Source organism: Mus musculus, chromosome 1 (genome assembly GCF_000001635.26).
Source record: "Mus musculus strain C57BL/6J chromosome 1, GRCm38.p6 C57BL/6J".
Taxonomy (NCBI): domain Eukaryota; kingdom Metazoa; phylum Chordata; class Mammalia; order Rodentia; family Muridae; genus Mus; species Mus musculus.
In genome coordinates, this window is record NC_000067.6 from 178,173,357 (window position 1) to 178,200,583 (window position 27,227).

At 43.4% G+C, this 27,227-nt stretch overlaps 1 protein-coding gene across 1 annotated transcript in view; it reads left to right on the forward strand.

Annotated features, from left to right (window-relative positions):
* The first annotated feature begins 14,060 nt into the window (after window positions 1–14,060).
* Window positions 14,061–27,227, forward strand: part of Desi2 (desumoylating isopeptidase 2) — a 65,182-nt gene continuing 52,015 nt past the window's right edge. The window contains exon 1 of the mRNA NM_024282.3: window positions 14,061–14,601. Coding sequence (NP_077244.1) covers window positions 14,560–14,601 — 42 coding nt within the window. The 5' untranslated portion in view covers window positions 14,061–14,559. The remainder of the gene's footprint in view (window positions 14,602–27,227) is intronic.

Consider the following 27,227-nt stretch of genomic DNA (forward strand, 5'->3'; position numbering starts at 1 on the left):
GGTATTCTACATTTCTGGGCTTATATCCACTTAGAAGTGAGTGCATATCATGTGAGTTCTTTTGTGATTAGGTTACCTCACTAAGGATGATAACCTCCAAATACATCCATTTGCCTAGTAATTTCATAATTTTTTGTTTTTAATAGCTGAGTAGTACTCCATTATGTAAATGTACCACATTTTCTGTATCCATTCTTCTGTGGAGGGACATCTGGGTTCTTTCCAGCTTCTGGCTATTATAAGTAAGGCTGCTATGAACAGAGTGGAGCATGTGTCCTTATTACAAGTTGGAACATCTTCTGGATATATGCCGAGGAGAGGTATTGCAGGATATTCCAGTAGTGCTATGTCAAATTTTCTGAGGATCCACCAAACTGATTTCCATAGTGGTTGTACCAGCTTGCAATCCCACCAGCAATGGAGGAGTGTTCCTCTTTCTCAGCATCCTCACCAGCATCTGTTGTCACCTGAATTTTTTATCTTAGACATTCTGACTGGTGTGAGGTGGAATCTCAGGGTTGTTTTGATTTGCATTTCCCTAATGATTAAAGATGGTGAACATTTTTTTCAAGTGCTTCTCAGCCATTTTGTATTTCTCAGTTGAGAATTCTTTGTTTGGCTCTGTACCCCATTGTTTAATAGGGTTATTTGATTTTCTGGAGTCCAACATCTTGAGTTTTTATATATATTGGATATTAGTCCCCTATCATATTTAGGATTGGTAAAGATCCTTGCCCAATCTGTTGGTGGCCTTTTTTGTTGGGAGCCGCGCCCACATTCGCCGTTACAAGATGGCGCTGACAGCTGTGTTCTAAGTGGTAAACAAATAATCTGCGCATATGCCGAGGGTGGTTCTCTACTCCATGTGCTCTGCCTTCCCCGTGACGTCAACTCGGCCGATGGGCTGCAGCCAATCAGGGAGTGACACGTCCTAGGCGAAGGAAAATTCTCCTTAATAGGGACGGGGTTTCGTTTTCTCTCTTGCTTTTTGCACTCTGGCTCCTGAAGATGTAAGCAATAAAGTTTTGCCGCAGAAGATTCTGGTCTGTGGTGTTCTTCCTGGCCGGTCGTGAGAACGCATCTAATAACAATTGGTGCCGAATTCCGGGACGAGAAAAAACTCGGGACTGGCGCAAGGAAGATCCCTCATTCCAGAACCAGAACTGCGGGTCGCGGTAATAAAGGTTCCCGTAAAGCAGACTGTTAAGAAGGATTCAACTGTATGAATTCAGAACTTTTCAGCTGGGGAACGAGAGTATCCGTAAGTATAGCTTTACGAGGTAAGCCTGGCCTTGAACTTTCTAAGGAAATTCAAGACAGTCTATCAGAAGTAAAGTGGAATATGTTTGGCCTTGAATTTTTTCTAGTGTTAGAAGCCCTTTTGTTCCTTTTCACATGTTATCAAGTGGTTAAGGCAGGGCGGATTCTAGATGAAATTCAGGACAATCTATCAGAAGTAAAGCGGGGAGAGAGAGTAGGAGCAAAGAGAAAATATGGTACACAAAATAAGTATACAGGCCTTTCCAAGGGTCTTGAACCCGAGGAAAAGTTTAGGTCAGGTAAGAATACCTGGAGAGAGATTAGAAGAAAAAGAGGAAAAAGGGAAAAGAAGAAAGATCAATTAGCGGAGGTCTCTAGGAAAAGGAGCCTGTGCTCATCGCTGGATGGGCTCGGGGAGCCAGCTCTTAGTAGCTCTGAAGCAGATGAAGAATTCTCCTCTGAAGAAACAGACTGGGAGGAAGAAGCAGCTCATTATGAGAAAAAAGGGTACCAGCCAGGTAAAGTGCTAGCTAATCAGTTAAGGAAGCCAAAAGCGGCTGGCGAAGGCCAGTTTGCTGATTGGCCTCAGGGCAGTCGGCTTCAAGGTCCGCCCTATGCGGAGTCCCCGCCCTGCGTAGTGCGTCAGCAATGCGCAGAGAGATGCGCAGAGAGGCAGTGCGCAGAGAGGCAGTGCGCAGACTCATTCATTCCCAGAGAGGAACAAAGGAAAATACAACAGGCATTTCCGGTCTTTGAAGGAGCCGAGGGTGGGCGTGTCCACGCTCCGGTAGAATACTTACAAATTAAAGAAATTGCCGAGTCGGTCCGTAAATACGGAACCAATGCTAATTTTACCTTGGTGCAGTTAGACAGGCTCGCCGGCATGGCACTAACTCCTGCCGACTGGCAAACGGTTGTAAAAGCCGCTCTCCCTAGTATGGGCAAATATATGGAATGGAGAGCGCTTTGGCACGAAGCTGCACAAGCGCAGGCCCGAGCAAACGCAGCTGCTTTGACTCCAGAGCAGAGAGATTGGACTTTTGACTTGTTAACGGGTCAGGGAGCTTATTCTGCTGATCAGACAAACTACCATTGGGGAGCTTATGCCCAGATTTCTTCCACGGCTATTAGGGCCTGGAAGGCGCTCTCTCGAGCAGGTGAAACCACTGGTCAATTAACAAAAGTTGTCCAGGGACCTCAGGAATCCTTCTCAGATTTTGTGGCCAGAATGACAGAGGCAGCAGAGCGTATTTTTGGAGATTCAGAGCAAGCTGCGCCTCTGATAGAACAGCTAATCTATGAGCAAGCCACAAAGGAGTGCCGAGCGGCCATAGCCCCAAGAAAGAACAAAGGCTTACAAGACTGGCTCAGGGTCTGTCGAGAGCTTGGGGGACCTCTCAGCAATGCAGGTTTAGCGGCTGCCATCCTTCAATCCCAAAACCGCTCCATGGGCAGAAATAATCAGAGGACATGTTTTAACTGCGGAAAGCCTGGGCATTTTAAGAAAGATTGCAGAGCTCCAGATAAACAGGGAGGGACTCTCACTCTTTGCTCTAAGTGTGGCAAGGGTTATCATAGAGCTGACCAGTGTCGCTCTGTGAGGGATATAAAGGGCAGAGTCCTTCCCCCACCTGATAGTCAATCAACTGATGTGCCAAAAAACGGGTCATCGGGCCCTCGGTCCCAGGGCCCTCAAAGATATGGGAACCGGTTTGTCAGGACCCAGGAAGCAGTCAGAGAGGCGACCCAGGAAGACCCACAAGGGTGGACCTGCGTGCCGCCTCCGACTTCCTATTAATGCCTCAAATGAGTATTCAGCCGGTGCCAGTGGAGCCTATACCATCCTTGCCCCCGGGAACCATGGGCCTTATTCTCGGCCGGGGTTCACTCACCTTGCAGGGCTTAGTAGTCCACCCTGGAGTTATGGATTGTCAACATTCCCCTGAAATACAGGTCCTGTGCTCAAGCCCTAAAGGCGTTTTTTCTATTAGTAAAGGAGATAGGATAGCTCAGCTGCTGCTCCTCCCTGATAATACCAGGGAAAAATCTGCAGGACCTGAGATAAAGAAAATGGGCTCCTCAGGAAATGATTCTGCCTATTTGGTTGTATCTTTAAATGATAGACCTAAGCTCCGCCTTAAGATCAACGGAAAAGAGTTTGAAGGCATCCTTGATACCGGAGCAGATAAAAGTATAATTTCTACACATTGGTGGCCCAAAGCATGGCCCACCACAGAGTCATCTCATTCATTACAGGGCCTAGGATATCAATCATGTCCCACTATAAGCTCCATTGCCTTGACGTGGGAATCCTCTGAAGGGCAGCAAGGGAAATTCATACCTTATGTGCTCCCACTCCCGGTTAACCTCTGGGGAAGGGATATTATGCAGCATTTGGGCCTTATTTTGTCCAATGAAAACGCCCCATCGGGAGGGTATTCAGCTAAAGCAAAAAATATCATGGCAAAGATGGGTTATAAAGAAGGAAAAGGGTTAGGACATCAAGAACAGGGAAGGATAGAGCCCATCTCACCTAATGGAAACCAAGACAGACAGGGTCTGGGTTTTCCTTAGCGGCCATTGGGGCAGCACGACCCATACCATGGAAAACAGGGGACCCAGTGTGGGTTCCTCAATGGCACCTATCCTCTGAAAAACTAGAAGCTGTGATTCAACTGGTAGAGGAACAATTAAAACTAGGCCATATTGAGCCATCTACCTCACCTTGGAATACTCCAATTTTTGTAATTAAGAAAAAGTCAGGAAAGTGGAGACTGCTCCATGACCTCAGAGCCATTAATGAGCAAATGAACTTATTTGGCCCAGTACAGAGGGGTCTCCCTGTACTTTCCGCCTTACCACGTGGCTGGAATTTAATTATTATAGATATTAAAGATTGTTTCTTTTCTATACCTTTGTGTCCAAGAGATAGGCCCAGATTTGCCTTTACCATCCCCTCTATTAATCACATGGAACCTAATAAGAGGTATCAATGGAAGGTCTTACCACAGGGAATGTCCAATAGTCCTACAATGTGCCAACTTTATGTGCAAGAAGCTCTTTTGCCAGTGAGGGAACAATTCCCCTCTTTAATTTTGCTCCTTTACATGGATGACATCCTCCTGTGCCATAAAGACCTTACCATGCTACAAAAGGCATATCCTTTTCTACTTAAAACTTTAAGTCAGTGGGGTTTACAGATAGCCACAGAAAAGGTCCAAATTTCTGATACAGGACAATTCTTGGGCTCTGTGGTGTCCCCAGATAAGATTGTGCCCCAAAAGGTAGAGATAAGAAGAGATCACCTCCATACCTTAAATGATTTTCAAAAGCTGTTGGGAGATATTAATTGGCTCAGACCTTTTTTAAAGATTCCTTCCGCTGAGTTAAGGCCTTTGTTTAGTATTTTAGAAGGAGATCCTCATATCTCCTCCCCTAGGACTCTTACTCTAGCTGCTAACCAGGCCTTACAAAAGGTGGAAAAAGCCTTACAGAATGCACAATTACAACGTATTGAGGATTCGCAGCCTTTCAGTTTGTGTGTCTTTAAGACAGCACAATTGCCAACTGCAGTTTTGTGGCAGAATGGGCCATTGTTGTGGATCCATCCAAACGTATCCCCAGCTAAAATAATAGATTGGTATCCTGATGCAATTGCACAGCTTGCCCTTAAAGGTCTAAAAGCAGCAATCACCCACTTTGGGCAAAGTCCATATCTTTTAATTGTACCTTATACCGCTGCACAGGTTCAAACCTTGGCAGCCACATCTAATGATTGGGCAGTTTTAGTTACCTCCTTTTCAGGAAAAATAGATAACCATTATCCAAAACATCCAATCTTACAGTTTGCCCAAAATCAATCTGTTGTGTTTCCACAAATAACAGTAAGAAACCCACTTAAAAATGGGATTGTGGTATATACTGATGGATCAAAAACTGGCATAGGTGCCTATGTGGCTAATGGTAAAGTGGTATCCAAACAGTATAATGAAAATTCACCTCAAGTGGTAGAATGTTTAGTGGTCTTAGAAGTTTTAAAAACCTTTTTAGAACCCCTTAATATTGTGTCAGATTCCTGTTATGTGGTTAATGCAGTAAATCTTTTAGAAGTGGCTGGAGTGATTAAGCCTTCCAGTAGAGTTGCCAATATTTTTCAGCAGATACAATTAGTTTTGTTATCTAGAAGATCTCCTGTTTATATTACTCATGTTAGAGCCCATTCAGGCCTACCTGGCCCCATGGCTCTGGGAAATGATTTGGCAGATAAGGCCACTAAAGTGGTGGCTGCTGCCCTATCATCCCCGGTAGAGGCTGCAAGAAATTTTCATAACAATTTTCATGTGACGGCTGAAACATTACGCAGTCGTTTCTCCTTGACAAGAAAAGAAGCCCGTGACATTGTTACTCAATGTCAAAGCTGCTGTGAGTTCTTGCCAGTTCCTCATGTGGGAATTAACCCACGCGGTATTCGACCTCTACAGGTCTGGCAAATGGATGTTACACATGTTTCTTCCTTTGGAAAACTTCAATATCTCCATGTGTCCATTGACACATGTTCTGGCATCATGTTTGCTTCTCCGTTAACCGGAGAAAAAGCCTCACATGTGATTCAACATTGCCTTGAGGCATGGAGTGCTTGGGGGAAACCCAGACTCCTTAAGACTGATAATGGACCAGCTTATACGTCTCAAAAATTCCAACAGTTCTGCCGTCAGATGGACGTGACCCACCTGACTGGACTTCCATACAACCCTCAAGGACAGGGTATTGTTGAGCGTGCGCATCGCACCCTCAAAGCCTATCTTATAAAACAGAAGAGGGGAACTTTTGAGGAGACTGTACCCCGAGCACCAAGAGTGTCTGTGTCTTTGGCACTCTTTACACTCAATTTTTTAAATATTGATGCTCATGGCCATACTGCGGCTGAACGTCATTGTACAGAGCCAGATAGGCCCAATGAGATGGTTAAATGGAAAAATGTCCTTGATAATAAATGGTATGGCCCGGATCCTATTTTGATAAGATCCAGGGGAGCTACCTGTGTTTTCCCACAGAATGAAGACAACCCATTTTGGTTACCAGAAAGACTCACCCGAAAAATCCAGACTGACCAAGGGAATACTAATGTCCCTCGTCTTGGTGATGTCCAGGGCGTCAATAATAAAAAGAGAGCAGCGTTGGGGGATAATGTCGACATTTCCACTCCCAATGACGGTGATGTATAATGCTCAAGTATTCTCCTGCTTTTTTACCACTAACTGGGAACTGGGTTTGGCCTTGATTCAGACAGCCTTGGCTCTGTCTGGACAGGTCCAGACGACTGACACCATTAACACTTTGTCAGCCTCAGTGACTACAGTCATAGATAAACAGGCCTCAGCTAATGTCAAGATACAGAGAGGTCTCATGCTGGTTAATCAACTCATAGATCTTGTCCAGATACAACTAGATGTATTATGACAAATAACTCAGCTGGGATGTAAACAAAAGTTTCCGGGATTGTGTGTTACTTCCATTCAGTATGTTAAATTTACTAGGGCAGCTAATTTGTCAAAAAGTCTTTTTCAGTATATGTTACAGAATTGGATGGCTGAATTTGAACAGATCCCTTCGGGAATTGAGACTTCAGGTCAACTCCACGCGCTTGGACCTGTCCCTGACCAAAGGATTACCCAATTGGATCTCCTCAGCATTTTCTTTCTTTAAAAAATGGGTGGGATTAATATTATTTGGAGATACACTTTGCTGTGGATTAGTGTTGCTTCTTTGATTGGTCTGTAAGCTTAAGGCCTAAACTAGGAGAGACAAGGTAGTTATTGCCCAGGCGCTTGCAGCTCTAGAACATGGTGCTCCCCCTGATATATGGTTATCTATGCTTAGGCAATAGGTCGCTGGCCACTCAGCTCTTATATCCCACGAGGCTAGTCTCATTGCACGGGATAGAGTGAGTGTGCTTCAGCAGCCCGAGAGAGTTGCACGGCTAAGCACTGCAATGGAAAGGCTCTGCGGCATATATGAGCCTATTCTAGGGAGACATGTCATCTTTCATGAAGGTTCAGTGTCCTAGTTCCCTTCCCCCAGGCAAAACGACACGGGAGCAGGTCAGGGTTGCTCTGGGTAAAAGCCTGTGAGCCTAAGAGCTAATCCTGTACATGGCTCCTTTACCTACACACTGGGGATTTGACCTCTATCTCCACTCTCATTAATATGGGTGGCCTATTTGCTCTTATTAAAAGGAAAGGGGGAGATGTTGGGAGCCGCGCCCACATTCGCCGTTACAAGATGGCGCTGACAGCTGTGTTCTAAGTGGTAAACAAATAATCTGCGCATATGCCGAGGGTGGTTCTCTACTCCATGTGCTCTGCCTTCCCCGTGACGTCAACTCGGCCGATGGGCTGCAGCCAATCAGGGAGTGACACGTCCTAGGCGAAGGAAAATTCTCCTTAATAGGGACGGGGTTTCGTTTTCTCTCTTGCTTTTTGCACTCTGGCTCCTGAAGATGTAAGCAATAAAGTTTTGCCGCAGAAGATTCTGGTCTGTGGTGTTCTTCCTGGCCGGTCGTGAGAACGCGTCTAATAACACTTTTTATCTTATTGACAGTGTCTTTTGCCTTACAGAAGTTTTGCAATTTTATGAGGTCCCATTTGTGGATTCTTGATCTTATAGCACAAGCCATGAACATCAATATGAACTAACTTACTGCATGAATGTGATAACAGATGTACATACAGCTAACACTCCGATACACAGAAAATTAAAAATAAAAGAATATAAACAAAGGGCTTATTTTTATTTTTATATTTTTAATTTTTTTATTGTTTTTTCTAGACAGGGTTTCTCTGTGTAGCCCTGCTGTCCTTGAACTCACTCTGTAGACCAAGCTGGCCTCAAACTCAGGAATCTGCCTGCCTTGACCGCTGCCTCCTAAGTGCTGGGATTAAAGGCTTGAACCACCACTGCCCTGTAGGACTTTTTTTAAAAAAAGGTTTAATCCCTTTTCTCAGGATCAGGACAGAGCAAGTGGATGGGGAATTCAAACAAAGGCTAGACTACAAAGAGAAACCCTGCTTCTAAAAACAATACAACAACAACAAAAACTCCACTAGCCTAGAGGAGTTGATTATAGCCATCACTGCCATCAAACACAGACAGTAGTGGTAACATGAGCTGCTATTTTCAAAGACTTTGCCAAACACTTTCCTTTCCATCTGGGAAGACACAAGTTGGTGGTCATCACTAACAAAAGTCATTCCAAAACTAAAGACATGCAGATTAAAAGGGATCCCTTGACATTCCAAGCTGTGCTATCTCTTTGGGTGGCTGGTACTTTGGAAATGGAAAATGGACAGTCTCAAGATCTACTAGTGAAACTGGATGTTATTCTTCAATACTGGCTTCAAATTCAACTGAGTTAGTCAGTGAATTCAGCCAGTAGTGATGAATCAAAACAGAGCATGAACCATAGGGAGCCAAGAGGAGCACAGGCAACCTCCCAAATAGTCCCCAGGATTGGTCAGAAAGGAGTCCAGTAACTTGGAAGGCCTTAGTCTGCATTTCAGTCACTCCCTTGGTGGGGGGTGGCAGAGCTTTCTATAAGCATAAGCAAACACCAGTCAACAGGTGTCTGAGGAAGGAAACATTCATTTTTTACTCAGAGTTTGAGAGGTGCTGCCCACATGACAGGCAGGTATGGTGCTGTTCCCAGCAGTAGAAGTGTGTGGGTGTCACCACTCCCATCACAGTAGGTCAGGAAACAGAAAGTGAAATGGAAGTAGAGCCAGGTTATGGTCACTAAGACCTGCTCTCCAGAAGTCCACTTGCTCCAGTAAGACCCAGCCTCATACGGGCTCCACAGCACTCTACCACAGTGCATCCAGCTGGGGACCAAATATTCATATCATGAATGCGTAGGAGGCCATTTCCCACACAAACCATCACACTATTTGAGGTGGTCAAACCTCAAACTGTTAAAGTGGCTAAGAAGCTGCAACTCAATAGATCATGGATGGACCTAGGGGAAAACCCTACTACTATCACTTTGCAAAGGAACAAAGTAATAAAATGAGCCCTGAGGATAAACTGTTATGTCCATAGATCTGTGCTTTACTCAGCCCTAATCTCAGAAGTTTCTTCCTGCAGTAGATGGTAATTGATACCCATAAGTGAGCAACACACAAATTGACATGGACTAGCAATAGTAAAGCATAGGATGTAAAACTGGGTATGGGCCTAGCATTGTCTCTGGAAACCTCAAAGCCCGACCCAGTGACACACCTCTTTCAACAAGGCCACACCAACTCCATTAAGGCCACAGCTTAATCATCCTCAACTAGAGACTAAGCATTCAAATGTATAAGCCTATGGAAGCCATTTTCCTTCAAACCACCACTTTTCACTCCCTTGCCTCCCCCACCCCAAAAGACTTATAGTAATTATCGTAATGCAAAATGCATTTAGTACAACTTCAAAAGTCCTTAGTGTCTACAACAGTCTCAACACGTTGAAAATCCAAAGTCCAAAGTTTTCTGAGACTTAAGGAAATCTCTTAACTGTAAACACCTGTAAAACTAAAAAGAAAGTTACATACTTCCAAGATCTAATGGCACTGAATACATACATATATATATATGTGTGTGTGTGTGTGTGTGTATGTATATATATATACACACAAATATATATTTACATATAATGTATATTTATATATATATAATAGGTGTGTCAATTATTTCTGGATCTCCCACACCTTAGTTCTCTCTCTCTCTCTCTCTTTCTCTCTCTCTCTCTCTCTCTCTCTCTCTCTCTCTCTCTCTCCCTCCCTCCCTCCCTCCCTCCCTCCCTCCCTCCCTCCCTCTTTCGAGAAGATCACACAGAGACCTCAGCAGGCTTCAGACTTACTAGAGAGCTGAAAATGACCCTGAACTTCTGGATACTCTTGCCTTTACTTCCTCCCCACACCGAGTGCTAGGCAGGGAGCTACCATACCCAGTTTTACACAATGCTGTGGATCAAACACACTTGCTTTATGTACATTAGACAAGCACTCTACCAACTGAACCACATTCTCAGATTCCTCTTTAGATTTGTATTACTCTACTCAATTTATTTTGAGATAGGATCTCACACTGTATTCCAGACTGGTCTGGAACTCACTACATAGCTCATGCAGGCCTTGAACTCCCTGGTAACTCCCTTGTCTCAGGCTCCCAACTGGTAGGATTACATGCCTAAGCCACAACATTCAGAAATTGATCTGTCTCTTGATAACCACCACAAATATTCTTTCATCCTATGCTTTACTATTGCTAGTCCATGTCAATTTGTGTGTTGCTCACTTATGGGTATCAATTACCATCTACTGCAGGAAGAAACTTCTGAGATTAGGGCTGAGTAAAGCACAGATCTATGGACATAACAGTTTATCCTCAGGGCTCATTTTATTACTTTGTTCCTTTGCAAAGTGATAGTAGTAGGGTTTTCCCCTAGGTCCATCCATGATCTATTGAGTTGCAGCTTCTTAGCCACTTTAACAGTTTGAGGTTTGAGTTCCAGTTCACAGAGCAATCCATAAACCCAGGTTAAATAGATAGAGAAAGAAAGAAAGAAAGAAAGAAAGAAAGAAAGAAAGAAAGAAAGAAAGAAGAAAACTGTGGTTGGTTGCCCCTGTAATTTTGTGCCACTGCTGCCTCATTACATCATGTGTCTTGTAGCCAAGCTGCTACTGTGGCAACCAGGATTGCACCTAGGTGAGACTGATGGTTACCTTTCTCCTCTGGTATCATGACCAGTACACCTCAGTACCATGAACATGAGTCAGTAGGGAGGAAGCTTCTAGTTGGCCAACAGATCCATTTTTTTTAAAGAATTATTTATTATATGTAAGTACACTGTAGCTGTCTTCAGACACTCCAGAAGAGGGAGTCAGATCTTGTTACAGATGGTTGTGAGCCACCATGAGGTTGCTGGGATTTGAACTCCGGACCTTCGGAAGAGCAGTCGGGTGCTCTTACCCACTGAGCCATCTCACCAGCCCCAGATCCATTTTTGACATTTGATGACATAAGTGGTGCTTTTGGCCATAAGGCCTTTCTGTAAGGCTATGGAAAATAGGGCTGGCGAGATGGCTCAGCGGATATGAGCACTGACCAAAGGTCCTGAGTTCAAATCCCAGTAACCACATTGCAACCACAAGGTGGCTCACAAACACCTGTAATGATATCTGATGCTCTCTTCTGGTGCATCTGAAGTCAGCTGCAGTGTACTTATGTATAGTAATAAATAAATCTTTGGGTAGAAGGAAGCAGAGCCTGAGCTAGCAGGGCTGACACAAGTGAGCAGAGGTCCTAAAACTCAATTCCCAACAACCACATGAAAGATCACAACCATCTGTACAGCTACAGTGTACTCACATACATAAAAAATAAATCTTTTAAAAAAAGTAACCAAGCCAGGTGGTGGTGGCATACGCCTTTAATCCCAGCACTTGGGAGGCAGAGGCAGGCAGATTTCTGAGTTCAAGGCCAGCCTGGTCTCCAAAGTGAGTTCCAGGACAGCCAGGGCTATACAGAGAAACCCTGTCTCAAAAAACAAAACAAAACAAAACAAAAATAGTAACCAATAGACTTGGCAATAGTGTAATGTTAGAGTAATGTTAAATAATGTTATGATGCTTTTACAATAGTACATTTCCATATGGTTTTTCCAAAGGCTATTCATGTTAGTTGTCCTCCCCATATTGCCTTCTTTAGCCTGACCTCCCACCTCCTCCCCCTTTTAATATTTCTTTCCAGCTGCATTTTTTCAATATTTCCTAGTGCTTCAACCCTTAATTTCACATAGCCTATAGTCATCTGCAAAAGAAGTTCCAATTAACGGATTACCTTTATCAAATTAGCCTGTGGGTATTGTCTTAACTAATTGATATAAGAGGGCCCAGTATACCCTGGGTGTTACATCCCCTGGAGAGGTTGTCTTGAGTTTCTTAAAAAAGCTAGCCAAGCATAAACCAGTGATTGAGCCAGCAGGCACTGCTCCTCCAAGGTGCTTGCTTTAAGTTCCTGCCCTGTCCTGACTTCCTTCTGTGATAGACTGTGACCCCTAAACCTGTTCTGCCCTAAGCTGCTTTCTGTCAGAGCAGGTGTTATCACAGCAACAGAAAGACTGCCCAACAAGTCTCTAGGCTTTAAGTTCTACTGAAATGTTTATTTTAGTCAGATTAATGGTTGTGACTCCATTTCATTTATGCAAATGCCTACTCAACATCTCATGAGACTCTAAAAGGCACTGAAAATATAACATGACCTAACAGTAATTTCATTTCCCTTTCTAACCTGCTTCTCCCTCAAATGTTTGATATATTATGAATAACATACTATCTACCCAAATTTGTCAAACATCCAGGACCTATTTTTGAGACTACCCCTAACTCCCCCAACAAATTTAATGTCCACACTTTTTAATATAAGGCTGGTCACTAGACTCCCAAGATGAGGAAGAAACCAAGCCACAAATCCAAAGTGCCTTTTAAATCTCTTGCATTATATCTGTTAATAACCCATTGACCAAATCAAGCCAAAGCTTGCTAAAGACAGTAGAGAGAGGCATCAAAGGTCATATATAATTTGAGAAGCCACTTTTACAATTTACCACGTTAATGGTCATGTTTCTATTTCCCTTGCCTCATTAAAATTTCACACAGAAACTCAAGCAATTTTTAATTTTTTAAAGTTATTTATTTATCTGAGTACATCATATCTGTCTTCAGACATATCAGAGGAGGGCATCTGATCCCAAATATAGATGGTTGTAAGCCACCATGTGTTTGCTGGAAATTGAACTCAGGACCTCTGGAAGAGCAGCCAGTACTCTTAAGCATTGAGCTTTCTCTCTAGCTCTCAAGCAATCTTTTAAGAGACTTATGTACATATTCATGTCGTTCCTTGGCTCAAACCCTACCAACTCTTCATTTAAAATCCAACCTCAGAGTTTGGAGAGATGGCTTGCCCACTAAAAGTACTTGTTGCTCTGCAGAGGATCTCAGTTTGGTTCCCAACACTCAGGTCAAGCAACTTACAGCAGCCTATAACTTCGGTTGCAGAGCATCCCTGCCCTCTGTCCTCTTTGGTCACCTGCACCCCTTGCTGTCTTTGTCTCTGTCTTCTGTCTTTCTCAGTCTCTTTCACTCTTTCACACACAGAGACACACAAACACACACACAATTGATAAATCTAAAATGTAAAATAGATATTCAATCTCAGCTAACTGAAAACTCAGGATGTCTTCTGACCAGTTAACTGCCTGTCCACAGATCACCTCTTTGCTCATTATATTCTAGCCACAGAGAACTTTTATTTTGTTCCTTAAGTACAAAAAACATGTCTTATGTCTATGTACTTTTGTCTCCTCTAATTGGAATTCTTGGCTCTCTTATATTTGACTAGCTTTCTGTCATTCACGAAATGTGAATTCCGTTTTGAGGGTTAAAGGAGACTTTCTTACATCCTACTTTTACAAGGGTAACCTTCCTCCCTTTATTGCCTCACTTCTATATTTTCAAAAATTAAAAAAAAAGCAGAAGGGCTTTGGAAAACTTAGTCATCACTTCTTCACATTGCGTTGGATTCACATCTCACGCTACAAACACCAGAAACAGCACTGAAAACTAAAAGGCAAATGGAGTCTCTGCTCGCCAAGGACGAACAGCGAAGGTTCCCCTGACAAACTCTTCGCAGGACTTTCTGGGAACTGTAGTCTCCCAGGGAGACGTGAGTGCCTACAATATCCTGGTGAATGCTGGGATATGTAGTCAGACTGCTTACACGCCCAATAGGAATCGCGGGTTCTCCCTCTGCTTTCTGGGAACGGTAGTCTTTCTGCGACCTCGAGCCACCAGGGTGAAGAGGCATCCGGCCTGTCGCCATTTTAGGTCTCCAGCTGCAGAGCCTGAGAGCCTCAACGCGCAGGCGGGCTCATCCCTGGATCCTGGCCGGCCCCGCCTCCAGGGTGCCTAAAGCCCGCCCCTCGCCCAGGCCCCGCCTTCCCCCACGTGTCTGCGGCCGAGGGGAGGCGCCTGAGCTGGAGCTGCCTCTCCACCTGTCTGGCCGGGTCCTCGTACAGGTTTCTGACAGCGTCTCCCGGGAGCGGTCCCGGCTGCCGGATGCTTCCGCCCCGGCTGCGGTGGGCCGGGCTGGACGCTTAGTGCCCGGCTCGAGCCCTGCCTGAGGCGCCCGCGGGGGTGGCAGCGGCCTCCGCCCCGCGGAGACCGAGCGGCTGGAGGACGAGGCGGCGGCCGTGGGGAGAAGGATGGGGGCTAACCAGTTAGTGGTGCTCAACGTCTACGACATGGTGAGTGCGTCCCCTGGCGGCCCGCGCTGGCCGGCCCTGTCAGGGGTCGGGACCCCGGCCCGGTGCTTCCTGCCTCGCGCCTCCGCCTCCAGCTTAGTTCTCAGGGGTGGGGGGAGGGGACAGTCGCGCTGTCTTCTAATCCCGAGACTGGCCCGCGCGCCTCCTGGAGGTGTCCCAGTCAGTCCGAAAGAGGGCTTGGGCTCGAGCCTCGTCCCAGCCCTCAGCTCCCCTGGCTGTGGGCCCGACCCCTGGGCGGATGAGCCGTGTCCTATCCGCGAAGCTTCGGTCGCAGGGCGACCTCCCTCCCAACTGCCACCTGGCCTCTAAGCTGCTCAGCTCCCCTCTGCCCTGCTCCTGCTGGCCCTTGTCTGTCTCCAAATGCTCGAGGCTTCCGACAACTCTCAAGCCCTTCAAGTCTAGAAAGTCACAGCTTCGATGCGGATGCTAGCGTCTCCCCAGAGGTGAACCGGAGCCAATACACCCTCACCTCCAAGGCATCCTCATAAAAATGAAAGAAGCGAAAATTTATGTAGAAAATAGCGCCATTGAATTATTTAGCGATCACAGAGGTGATCCTAGAATCCGAAGGCCACTTTCCAGGTGATGCAACAGGTGGATGACGTGACCGCTAGAGAGGGAAAGACAGCCTTGTTTATTATGTCATCTAACTTTGAAGAACTGAAAACATTCAGGCTAGGGTTCAAAGGCTGGATCCCCTCAGGTTCCAAGTGCAATAATACCCCTAGAAGAAGCACCTGGTAGAGAATGATCGCCGCAGGGAGGCTACGTTTGGGTGTGTTCACTCTCCTTTGGTTACTTAATTTTTGTTTTGTAAAGGATAGCCTTCCCCTGAAAAGCCTGAAATTTCTTGGCTATGCATTGACACATGAAATTTCTCCAGCATTATTTCTGTTGGCTTAAAAGTACTTAGAAGAAATTCAACAGTAAGAAGTCTTGGCTCTTAATTACAGCTCTAAGCTCTTTCTTCTTTGTATTGTTTATAAATTTTTAAATGAACAGGGAGCTATTGATAGAAAAGGATTCCTCATGCTATATCTAGAAGTTAACGTTGACAGGGCATGGTCTGCTGGTAACTAGAAGCGAGGTTTCTCTTCTAGTAGGTTCCAGTGTAAGTCTGGAGATGAGAGGTAGAGTAACAGACTAGGAAAAGTTAATCATGAAGGGAAAAGTTGGATAACTGGAGCAGGAGATTCGAGAAGAGCATGCGTATTGTATGACTAACAGCCTACTCTACTGGTTAATAAATTATTCTCTGGATTTAAACTTTTTGTGTTCCATGGGAATCTTTTCTTAATTAATTTTGCCCCCTGTTGTTGTTTAGTTGTTGTTTTGAGGCAGAGTTTGTGTAGTTCTGGCTATCTTGGAACTATCTTTGTAGAACAGGCTGGCCTCAAACTCTCAGAGACCCTCTGCCCCTCTGCCCCTCTGCCCCTCTGCCCCTCTGCCCCTCTGCCCCTCTGCCCCTCTGCAGGGATTGAAGGTCTACACCACCATTGTCAGCTTTAATATTGCCCTTTTAGTATTTCACTGCCTCTTGCCTATCAGACTTTGGATTTTTTTAAACTGGTGAAGACTCTTATAAACTATTCCTCAGGATATGTTTTACTCTGGAGAATATATATTGAAATATCTATATTTTTTAAAGATTTATGTGTATGAGTACACTCTAGCTGTCTTCAGACACATCAGAAGAGCACGTCAGATCACATTGTACATGATTGTGAGCCACCATGTGGTTGCTGGGAATTGAACCCAGGACCTTTGGAAGAGCAGTCAGTGCTTTTAACCACTGAGACATCTCTCCAGCCCCATCGTCTATATTTTTAATCAGTTGGAATTATGTAGTGACCAGTGGCTATAGTTTCATAACCCAAAGAAATCTGTCAAATAGAGTTTTGCTTTTTAGATTAAATTGAATATGCATTACATGGCATATAGTGTTTTCCTGTTCTATGAATCAGGAAAATCGTTACTGATTGTGAAGTTGTAAGGGCTAGGGATGATATTCAAACGAATGTTTTTTTAGGGGAAGACAGTTTTGAATGATGCTAAAATATGAAATATTCACAAAAGAGCTTATTCTTCTTGCCACTCTAGTAAATACAGAGAAAGCAGCCAGAAAAAGCCTAAGTGACTAAAAAGCAGGATCTAGAAATTCTAGATGACAGTCTTGATTCACTATTGTCTCTATTGAATAATTCCTAGTTATTTCTTACAAATTGCCTTATTTCATCAACAGGAAGAGAAACATTTGAATAAAAATGTTTATTTAAGAGACTTACTCTTGTATGTTCTTTTAAAGGCTTTTGTCTATGAATGCTTTTATCACTAATGTAAAAACTTTCCATTACTCATTTAATTTTGATGACATTGAAATCAGAGGCAGGATCCATTACCTGTCTGCTTTAAGGAATTTGGGATATCGTAAGGAAGACATAAGAAGAATTATAATTTAGAGCAGAGTAGCATTATTTTAATAGGAGCAGAAGAGGATCCAAAGACTATTTTGTGGTTGTAGAATCAGGAAATAATGAAAGAGAAAAAAAGTAAACAAGAAGCATTGATAGACTCTTCAAGGGCAGAGATCAGTCAGCATGAACAGAGAACAAGAGTAGGGAAGCCCAGGCTGAACTGGGAACTTTGATCTAGTCCAGTTTAACTGGAGGATAGGATGCATGAAAGAAAACTATATCAAGTGAGTGAAGGATGGTAGGGACACTGTGCCAAGGGAGTGACCACAGTTCCATTAGGACAAAGCCAAGTAGATTAAGGTATACATTTTTTCCTGTTATACCCATTTTTCACAAACCAGTTTTACTTTGTGATGTATTTTGCTTGATGCTCAGGTAGTTTCCTTTTATCTTTGCCTATAATTTCTGTTCTTTGTAGATACATGCCTTTGATGATAAATGCTGCTGTTTATAAGCCTAGTACAGCAGCTGCTCCAAAGCCAACCACTGTTTCTTCCTTTTAGAATCATCAGTCAATTCTCATAGGTCCTTGTGTCTTTTTGTCACCTGCTTCAGCTATGACAATTTTTTCTTTTCGATAGATTGGATGGCAGGCGATCACTCCTCTCTGCCTCATACATACGTAATTACCAGCAGGGTTGCCCTTATCTTCCTTTTTGTTGAGGTCTAATATATTCCTCAAAAGGTTATTTTTCCTGTATTACTTATTTTCTTTTTGGTGATTAGAGTCCTCTGAATTTTTTGGGACAACCTACTACCAATAAAATATGGCCAGGAGTAATTCTTTGAAACTTAGCAATGGATTACTCATATATTCCTAATCTACCTATATGTATAGCTAATGGATGACTCAGATTTCTTTCAACTACTGGAAAAAATTCTGTCATAGTTGTTTGTACTGGCTGGTTTTGTGTGTCAACTTGACACAGGCTGGAGTTATCACAGAGAAAGGAGTTCAATTGGGGAAATGCCTCCATGAGATCCAGCTGTGGGGCATTTTCTCAATTAGTGATCAAGGGGGAGGACCCCTTGTGAACGGTAACATCTCTGGGCTGGTAGTCTTGGGTTCTATAAGTAAGCAAGCTGAACAAGCCAGTAAGAAACATCCCTCTGTGGCCTCTGCATCAGCTCCTGCTTCCTGGCCTGCTTGAGTTCCAGTTCTGACTTCCTTTGGTAATGAACAGCAGTGTGGAAGTGTAAGCTGAATAAACCCTTTCCTCCCAACTTGCTTCTTGCTCATGGTGTTTGTGCGGGAATAGAAACCCTGACTAACACATTGCTTTAACAGTCTTTATTTTTCATAGATCCAGAATTTGTATATTTCAGCCTATCTCAGCCACTAATGTATTTCTTAAAAATTAAAATATGCAAGTCAAAATAAGTTTATACAATCTAGAAAGAAGTTAAGGTTCTTCCTTTTTAAAAATAGTGCCTATGTGTTTTCAAAGTCTTTAAAAAATAGAAAACAGGCACCCTAGAACTCCTCCAATTAGGACATTTATTTCTGCCTGGATTCCATTGTTTTGGCCTGATTCTCAGACTCCTCCAAGAGAGTTTGAAGTTATGAAGGTGTGATAAGGTATGTCTTTTCATACATCTGTAGATTGAAATTAAACTTACTAAATGAGGTCTGTGTACACTCATCTATTATATACTAAATACACTCTTTGATAATCAGTTCCATGAAATCTGCGAATCCACATGTCTAGCAGCAGACATCCCCTCCTCCCTCCCTCCTTTCTATGCCTTCCTATGCTTTTCTCTCCCACTATGTACTCCCCACCCCCCCAGCCCCAATTTCCACCTCTACTACTTTTTATAACCAACATTCTACTCAGCATCTCAAACCAAAAACTTGGACGTAAGCCTAAGTAGCTATTATAAACCCTTCACAGTCAGTCACTCGGCCTGGTCCAACTTAGTTTTGGTTGGTCAGTGTAAAAGTAACAGAACTTGACAATCAGCAGCTTAAATTGGAAAGATACTGTTTTAAATCCAGAGGTTAAAAAGAGATAGTTTAGGCCAGGCGTGGTGGCACACACCTTTAATACCAGCACTCAGGAGGCAGAGGCAGGCGGATTTCTGAGTTCGAGGCCAGCCTGTTCTACAAAGTGAGTTCCAGGACAGTTTTTCTATACAGAGAAACCCTGTCTCAACCCCTCCCCCCCCCAAAAAAAAGAGATAGTTTAGCAGCTCAGTCATATTAAGATTTTGCAACCTTCTACTCATCTCTGCTCAACTTGCTGGCGTTTCTCTTTGATTTGTGCCTTCACAGTTACTGCCATAATGATTTAGTGTCACTAAATTTAGTGTCATCATATAACAAAATGTGGAAGTTCAATGTATTGAGGATGGGGACAGTTCTACCTGTACCTCTATTCTAAGAGAGTCTTTCCTTCCAGAGATTGTTCAGAATTTACTTCGGTGTAACTATGCTGCACCTGAATAAGTAGATTGCTGGCTTCTTGCCTCTATAGGCAACTTTGTCCATCATACATTTGACTTTCTGAATTGTTTGCCCACAAGCACATGTGGAGGTCGAACAGCCTCAGGTGTCATGCCTCAGGTGCTCTCTACTTTTTTTTTTTTTTTTTAAGATGAGGTTTCTAATTGGCCTAGATCCATCTGTCTCTGCCTGTCCTGTGTTTCTATTACAAATTCTATCATGCTTGAGGCTGGAGAGATGGCCTAGTGATTAAGAGCCCTAACCACTCTTTCAGAAAGACTTGGGTTCAATTCCCAGCACCCACATTGCAGCTCACAACTGTCCCTCAGTTCCAGGGGATCCAGTACTCTCGCAAAGACATTCGTACAGGTAAAACACCAATGTTCATAAAAATAAAAATTTAGGAAAAAAATCCAAATGTTATCATGCTTGCCTTTGAGGGGAGTGTGGTAAGACAGTCTTTCACTATGTAGCACACCAGGCTGGCCTAGTACTCGTAGAGAATCTCCTGTTTCTGCCTTCTGAGTCCTAGAATTCAAGGTGTGTGCCTCCATGCCCTCCAGCTGTTGTTTTAAACATAGGCTCTGGAGAGTGAACTCAGATCCTTATGCTTGCCAGGCAAGCGCTTTACCAACAGAGCCACTCTGCTATCCCCAACTTTTTGAATATTTAAAAATTTTCAAATTAGATTTGTTTTTCTTTATTCTTGTTTTACCTGCCAGCATGTACTTTGTTGTTGTTGTTGTTGCTCCATTGTTTAGTTGATTGGTTGATTTTGAAACAGAATCTGATGTTGGCCAAGCTTGTCCTGAATTCCTGATCTTTATTCCTTAAGTTGGCGTGTCTTTTAAGGGCTTGTCTCACTAAACAGGGACCCATCTATAAATTTCAGTCACTTCACTATAGAAAGACTTTGAGTTACATCTATAGTCTTCTGCCATATTATATATTCACAGATTTGGGGCATTAGGTTGTGGTTATCTTTGGGAGTCATTGCACCTACCACACTATCAATGAAAGATATAATTATAATCCCCAAATAGTGTTCCTCTTAGTAGTTCCTTGACTTTTCATAGAGTGACTTTTAGCCTAGTAACTAAAAGTAGAATTTGGAAGCATACAAAAGAATTAATATAGAAATCATTTATGATTGGGAAGTACTCAGAGGTCAATTATTTGCAAGCATATCGGTAACTAAAGGTGTAGGGGCATTGTATTAGCTACTTTTTCTCATTACAGTAGTAAAATTTCTAACCAAAAAAAAAAAAAAAAAACCCGAAACACTTGAGGGAAGGACTTACTTTGGTTTACTGTTTGAAAGTCCAGTCCAGCTTGGCAGCAAATACATGAGTGTCCAGTCCCATTTCATCTTTAGAAAGGAGAGAGGGATGAATGCTGGTGTTGCATTTGCTTTCTTCTTGCCATTTGGTCCAGGAGCTTGGCCCAGGGTATAGTGTGAGTGCCTGATCCTTTAAAGGATCCCCAGTTACTAGTCAAGATGGCTCAGGGGTTAAGAGCACTAACTGTTCTTCCAGAAGTCCTGAGTTCAAATCCCAGCAACCACATGGTGGCTCACAACCATCTATAATGGGATCCCATGACCTCTACTGGTGTGTCTGAAGACTGGGACAGTGTAATCATATGCATAAAATAAATAAATCTTAAGAAAAAGACAAAGATTTTAAAAAGAAGAAGTCTATCTGTAACTTTTCAGTGTTAGTTGCCTCCTAAATTTCTGGGAACAGGATCGGATATTAAAAAGCCAGCTGAGGCTGAGAACGGGAACTGGGCTACCAGAGTGGGAAGAGAAGGCAGTTAGTGGAAAAGATATTGTTAGGAGACAGTTGAAGTGGGAGAAGCTGATCTGAGCAAATAGGCTAGAACAGCTGTTATAATTTGGAGGTGCTACTATTGGGAAAACTGGGAGAAGGGACGGTTTAATCAGACTGTTGGGAAGCTGAGGGAAGAAATGTTTGAAGGGGCTGGGTAAGAAACTGGGAGGAGGGCTGGCAGGGAGTTTAGAGAACTGGTTACTGTTGTAAAACAGCTAGCGATTTTATATAGGGAATGATGCCGCCCACATTCAGAATGGGTCTTCCCTCCTCAGTTCAACCTCTCTGGTAATGCCCTCAAAGGCATGGGAGGTATATCACCCAGGTGATTCTAAATATTTTCAAGCTTATAATCAAGATTAACTATTACAAGTCAACCCTTTGTCTGCATGATATCCGAACATATTTTTAAGTCAAAATTTCCTGCCTCTGGACTCCATAGGCTCATGCTCACCTTAATGCAGAATTCATTCATATCAATATCAAATTTCAAAACTGTTGAAAATTCCAGAGTCTCTTCTGAGACTCTTGAGTCCTCTTAACCACCACAGAGTTAAAGAACAAGTTGCATATTTCCCAGGTACAGGATAAGAAAAGCTATTTCCAAAAGAAAAGAATAGGAACATAGCAAAGACAGTGTGGTTCCGCATTTCGCCTTGCCTTTGGGACTGACAAAAAGCAGAGGTGTTAGGTTACATTCCCTCACTGCCTTTGGGGTATGGGCATGGCAGAACACAGTTTAAGATGGGGACCCCAGCCCAGGTAAGAAAGGAGACAGGCTGAGGGTGAGGAGGCAAGAATCCCTAAACTCCCAGGCGACTAGTCACCAGTGGGAACCTTACAGAGTCAGAACAAGGAGGCTGGACAGTACGGCAGCAAGCCCAGGAGTGGGGGTTAGAGGACTCTGGCTTAGCTCAAGGGTGAGTCCCTGGACTGTGGTTCTTGATGAGAGAGACAGCCCTTGCTTGTTCAATCTGTTTGTTTATTGTTCATCATGGGAAATGGGTGCATATGGTTTACTGAGGGTGGATCAAAGATTAAGTACTTTTTGCAGGAAGGAATGTTGGGGGGGGGGAAGCTTTTTGGCTAAACCCTTGGAGCCAGCCCATCTAGATACCTCATTAGCATGTCGTACTCTGTATTCTGTGCTGTTCCTGTGGGGTGTCGTGGTCATGGGCTCCAGGGCATGAACCGGATAGGCAGTAGATGATAACACCTACCTTTCTCAGATACAAAAAGTACTGGGGTCTCTGAATCCTCTCAACCTTCCCAGTTTTTTCTGGTGATATGGTTCCACTTGCCCTACAGGACAAATCAGGCTAAAGCAAGACAGAAGACTCAATCCAAACCCCAAGACCTGAAGCTCTATTTGTTGTCTGGAGATCTTGATAGCATCATATGTGTGGTGGTTTGATTGAAATAACACCCCCTATTTTGTTCCTTTGAATACTTGGTCTCCAGTTGGTGGTGTTCTGTGGGAAGGTATAGGAGGTGTCCTCTTGTTGGAAGAGTATGTCACTGAAGGTGTGCTTGAAGAGTTTGAAGACTCAGGCAGTTGGAGTGTGCCTTCTGCCTACACTTTGAGATATAAGCTCTTGGCCATCTAGCTTGCCTGCTGCCATGCTTTGCCCCTGTAATAGTGATAAACTCTTACCCCTCTAGAACTATAAGCCATAAACCCTTCTTTGTGTAAGTTGCCTTGGCCATGGTATTCTGTCACAGCAATGCAAAAGTATCTAATACAGAACAGAACTTGATACCAGAGAGTGGCCTGGTGCTGTGAAGAACCCTAACATGTGGGGTCTGGGTGGAATGTGGAAGGCTTTGCGACATTGTACTACATAAGCCATAGAATGCTGTAAATAGGCTTACCAGCTCATCCTAATAGGAGCTTTGCAAACCATGGAGGCCCAGCTCAACAGGTTTAGAAGGGAACAAGGTTAACTACTGGGCTACAAAACATTCCTATGCTATGTGGGGGGGGGGGGGAGATGTAGCTGCTTTCTGCCCATGGTTTAAGAACTTACCTGAGGCTAAATTTAAAAGTAATGGACTAATTTCTTTGGCAGAGGAGAATTCAAGATAGCCTAATAATTACTTGTCATGCAGTTGTTAGTAATTACTCTTAAGTTAATCTACAGGGAAAGGAGCAACTGGGCAAAAAGAAAACATACTTTTAAAAAAAAATTATTATTATATTTAAGTACACCATAGCTGTCTTCAGATGTACCAGAAGAGGGCATCAGATCTCATTATGGATCATTGTGAGCCACCATGTGGTTGCTGGGATTTGAACTCAGGACCTTCAGAAGAGCAGTCAGTGCTCTTAACTGCTGAGCCATCTCTCCAGCTTGAAAACATACTTTTTGAAGAGGAAAAAAAAAGGCACCAGGAGACTTACTGTTTCAGCTAATGCTGTAAGAGATAATGAGATGAATAACCGATCTATATTGAAATACAGGGAAGGGTACCAACTTGTAAATGGAAACGGCCTAAGCAATTTTCTGCTCCTAGAAAGGATAAACAGAAGCTTCTGCATTTAAAGTGACCAAGTATTGGATGAGCACAGGTCTCCAATGGAAGAGCTTGAGAAAAGACAGAAGGAGCTGAACAAGCTTGCAGTCCTATAAGAGGAAGAACAATATGAACTAACCAGTACCCCCAGAGCTCTCAGGAACTAAACCACCAACAAAAGAGTACACATGGTGGGACTCATGGCACCAGCTACATATGCAGCAGAGGATGGCCTTGTTAGACATCAGTGGGAGGAGAGGCCCTTGGACCTGGGCAGGCTGGATGCCCCAGTGTAGGGGAATGCCAGGACAGGGAAGCGAGAGTGGGTGGGTGGGTGGGTGAGCAGGGGAAGGGGGGATGCGATAGGATGTTTTTGGAAAGGAAAGGGGATAACATTTGAAATGTAAATATAGAGACTATGTAATTTTAAAAAAGTATAAAGACAGAGACTGAATGAATGAATCAATGAATCAATGAATGGAACGACTAAGTATCTGTCTCAAACTGACAGCCAAACTTGGCTGTCCATGTGGACACTGCTTTTCGAGTCACGAAGGATAATAGAATTTCCCAGTTTCAGAGAGTCAGCTAATATATGAGGCCAACTAGTATATGGCAAGGCTGTCCTTCCATAAAGACCATTGTCGGAAGCCGTGGAAGGGAATCTCTGTTATGTTAGAGAACCCAAGGTTTTGGAGCTGTGAGCCATGGGACATCTCTCCCTAGAGTTGTGCACAGGGAAGGAAACCAGCCCAAGGGACAAAAGTATGCTACCAGCAGCAGAACTGGAAGGGCAGAGTGATCTAAGCCCTTTGACATCAGGCATGGAACTATGGGGTTTGGAGTTTGTCCTGCTGAATTTCTGTTTGTCTTCCTTGAGTCCAGTATTCTCATTATATCCTGATCCTTCCTTTTGGTATAGTAGTGTATATTTTGTGTCTGTATTTTGGAAGTAAATTGTTTTTCTATTTTACAGGGGAGTTACAATTAAGAGATTGTGGAGTCTGAGAAGAGACTCTGGACTTTTAAGCAGCATTGCAACTAAAAGAGTAAGGGGACTTTTGAATCTTGGGATCCCCTAAATACCTTTTGTGTTATTGACATAGCCACAAGTCTATAGGGGTCAGAGAGTGGAATGTGGTGGTTTGAATGATACATGCCCCTCCATACTCCTAGGCATTTGAATACTTGGTCCCCAGTTTCTGGCACTGTTTAGGTAGGATTATGAGGTGGTCTTGCTGGAGGAAATATGTCACTGGAAGCTGGTTTTGAAGTTACAGAAGCCATGTGTCATTTTCAGTTTGCTTTCTCTGTTTCCAGCTTAAGGTTCAAAATGTGAGTTCTCATCAGCTCTCTAGATGCTCTTGCCTTGCTTCCCTACTGTGACAGAGATAGAGTCTTATCCCCCTGGAACCAAAAGCCCCAAATAAACACTTTCTTCTCTAAGTTGTGTTGATCATGGTGTTTTAGCACAGCAATAGAAGTTAACTAAGATAGTTTAGATTGTAGTAGCCTTGAGTAGTCCCTTCCCTCCAGGTTTGCCTACAGCAAATGGGACCTTGTTCTTGGGCCAGCTGTACTCAGTGCCTGTAGCTTTCTTAGGTATACTCAGACCCTATAGTCCTGGGGATCTCTGTTGTAGCTGGCTCCACCTTCTCGGCTTTTATACTGTGACTTCTTAGGGCCACCATGTAGAGACTCTAACCCTGACACACAATTGCCTGGCCTCAGCGTCCTTCTGGAACCATGGTGCGGGACACACAATGCTTTCTTCTTTTGCATGCCTGCAAAACTAGTACTGTTTAAATAATGATGCCAAGTTCTGCTGCTAGCTTCAGATGTAGCTGGTTCCCTTATATACCACAGATATGACTTCCTACTGTAGTGAGGCGATTCAGGCTGAGAACACACTTTCATAGGCATGTGGGGTTTTGTTGTTGTTTGTTTTGTGTTTGTTTGTTTGTTTGTTTGATCAGGGAACCTCCTCTTTCATTCCAGTTCAGGCTCTCTCCTTTTAAAGTTGCCTTTTTCACAATAGCCTTCAATGGGCAGAGATGGTGATGATAATGATCTTCTTAGTCAAGGACACCTTTCCTGGTTATGTCATTACAGAATGCAAGGTTTCTCTTAAAGGCACTAGTCTCTAACAATTGCAGCTGCTGTCTTCACTTGTGCCTTTTCTGCATCTTTATTATGTGTGTTGCATGATGGGTTACCATGAGGTCATGCTATAGCATACATTTGGAGGTAGGAGGAGCTTTGTGCACTCAGATCTCTCCTTTTTTCTTTCTTTACATGAGTTATGGAACCAAACTAGATTTCCAGGCTTTTGTGGCAAGCATGTTTACCACATAGGCTTCTCCCTGGCCCCTTTCTGAATTCTTAAACTCACAATCCTTTCCTTGCCAAACATGGACTTTTTCCATGTTTCCCTGCTCTCTTCTGTAACTGTGCATCATTCTAAGAGCAATAAACAGTAGTAACTAGGCCACCGCCTTGAATGTTATGCTGTCTAGAAATTTACCTGCCAAACAACTTAGTAGTCCACTACTTTTAAGCCATTCTCACTTATATTTTCAGGACAGAGGCAGAGTGGAGCTAGGTTCTTTACCAGGCTGTGATAGAAATGACTTCTAGCCCAGATCTCAGTAGGGCTCCTATTTCCCTCTGAAACAAGGGCTTGGGCTTCCAAAATGACTACATTTCTCTTGGCATTTGTATTAGCTACTTTTCTGTTGCTGTAATAAAACACTCTGACCGAAACAAAAGCAGGGGTGTAGTGTGTTATTTGGCTTATACTTACAGGTCACAATTCATCATTGAAGGGAGTCAGGCAGAAATTGTAGAGGAACACTACTTACTGGCTCACTGTGTGGCTCATGGGCAGCTAGCTACCTTTCTTATACAGCCCTGCCTCTGGTAGCACCACCCACGTTGGGCTGGGCTCTTAACATCAGTTAGCAATTGAGATAATGGTCTAGACATATCCACAGGCCAATCTGATCAATGCAGGTTTTCAATTGAGGTACCCTTTTCCTAGTTAACTCCAGGTTATATATTAAATTAATAATAAAAACAATGCAACACAGTGTCCTGTTCTTCTAAATTCCCACCAGAATTGTCTTTCCTCACTAAATTATGGTGTTACCATTTCAATACTGAGTTTTTGCTAATACACAATTAATTTTAATTTCACTACCACACTATTCTAATTATTGCAATTTCATACTATATTTACTATCTAACTACACTAGTTTCTCTTTACTATCATTTCAAAGTTTTCTTGGCTTTATTTTCTTTTCTAGAAGTGGTTGGTGTTTTTGGTTTTTTTTTTTTAAGTCT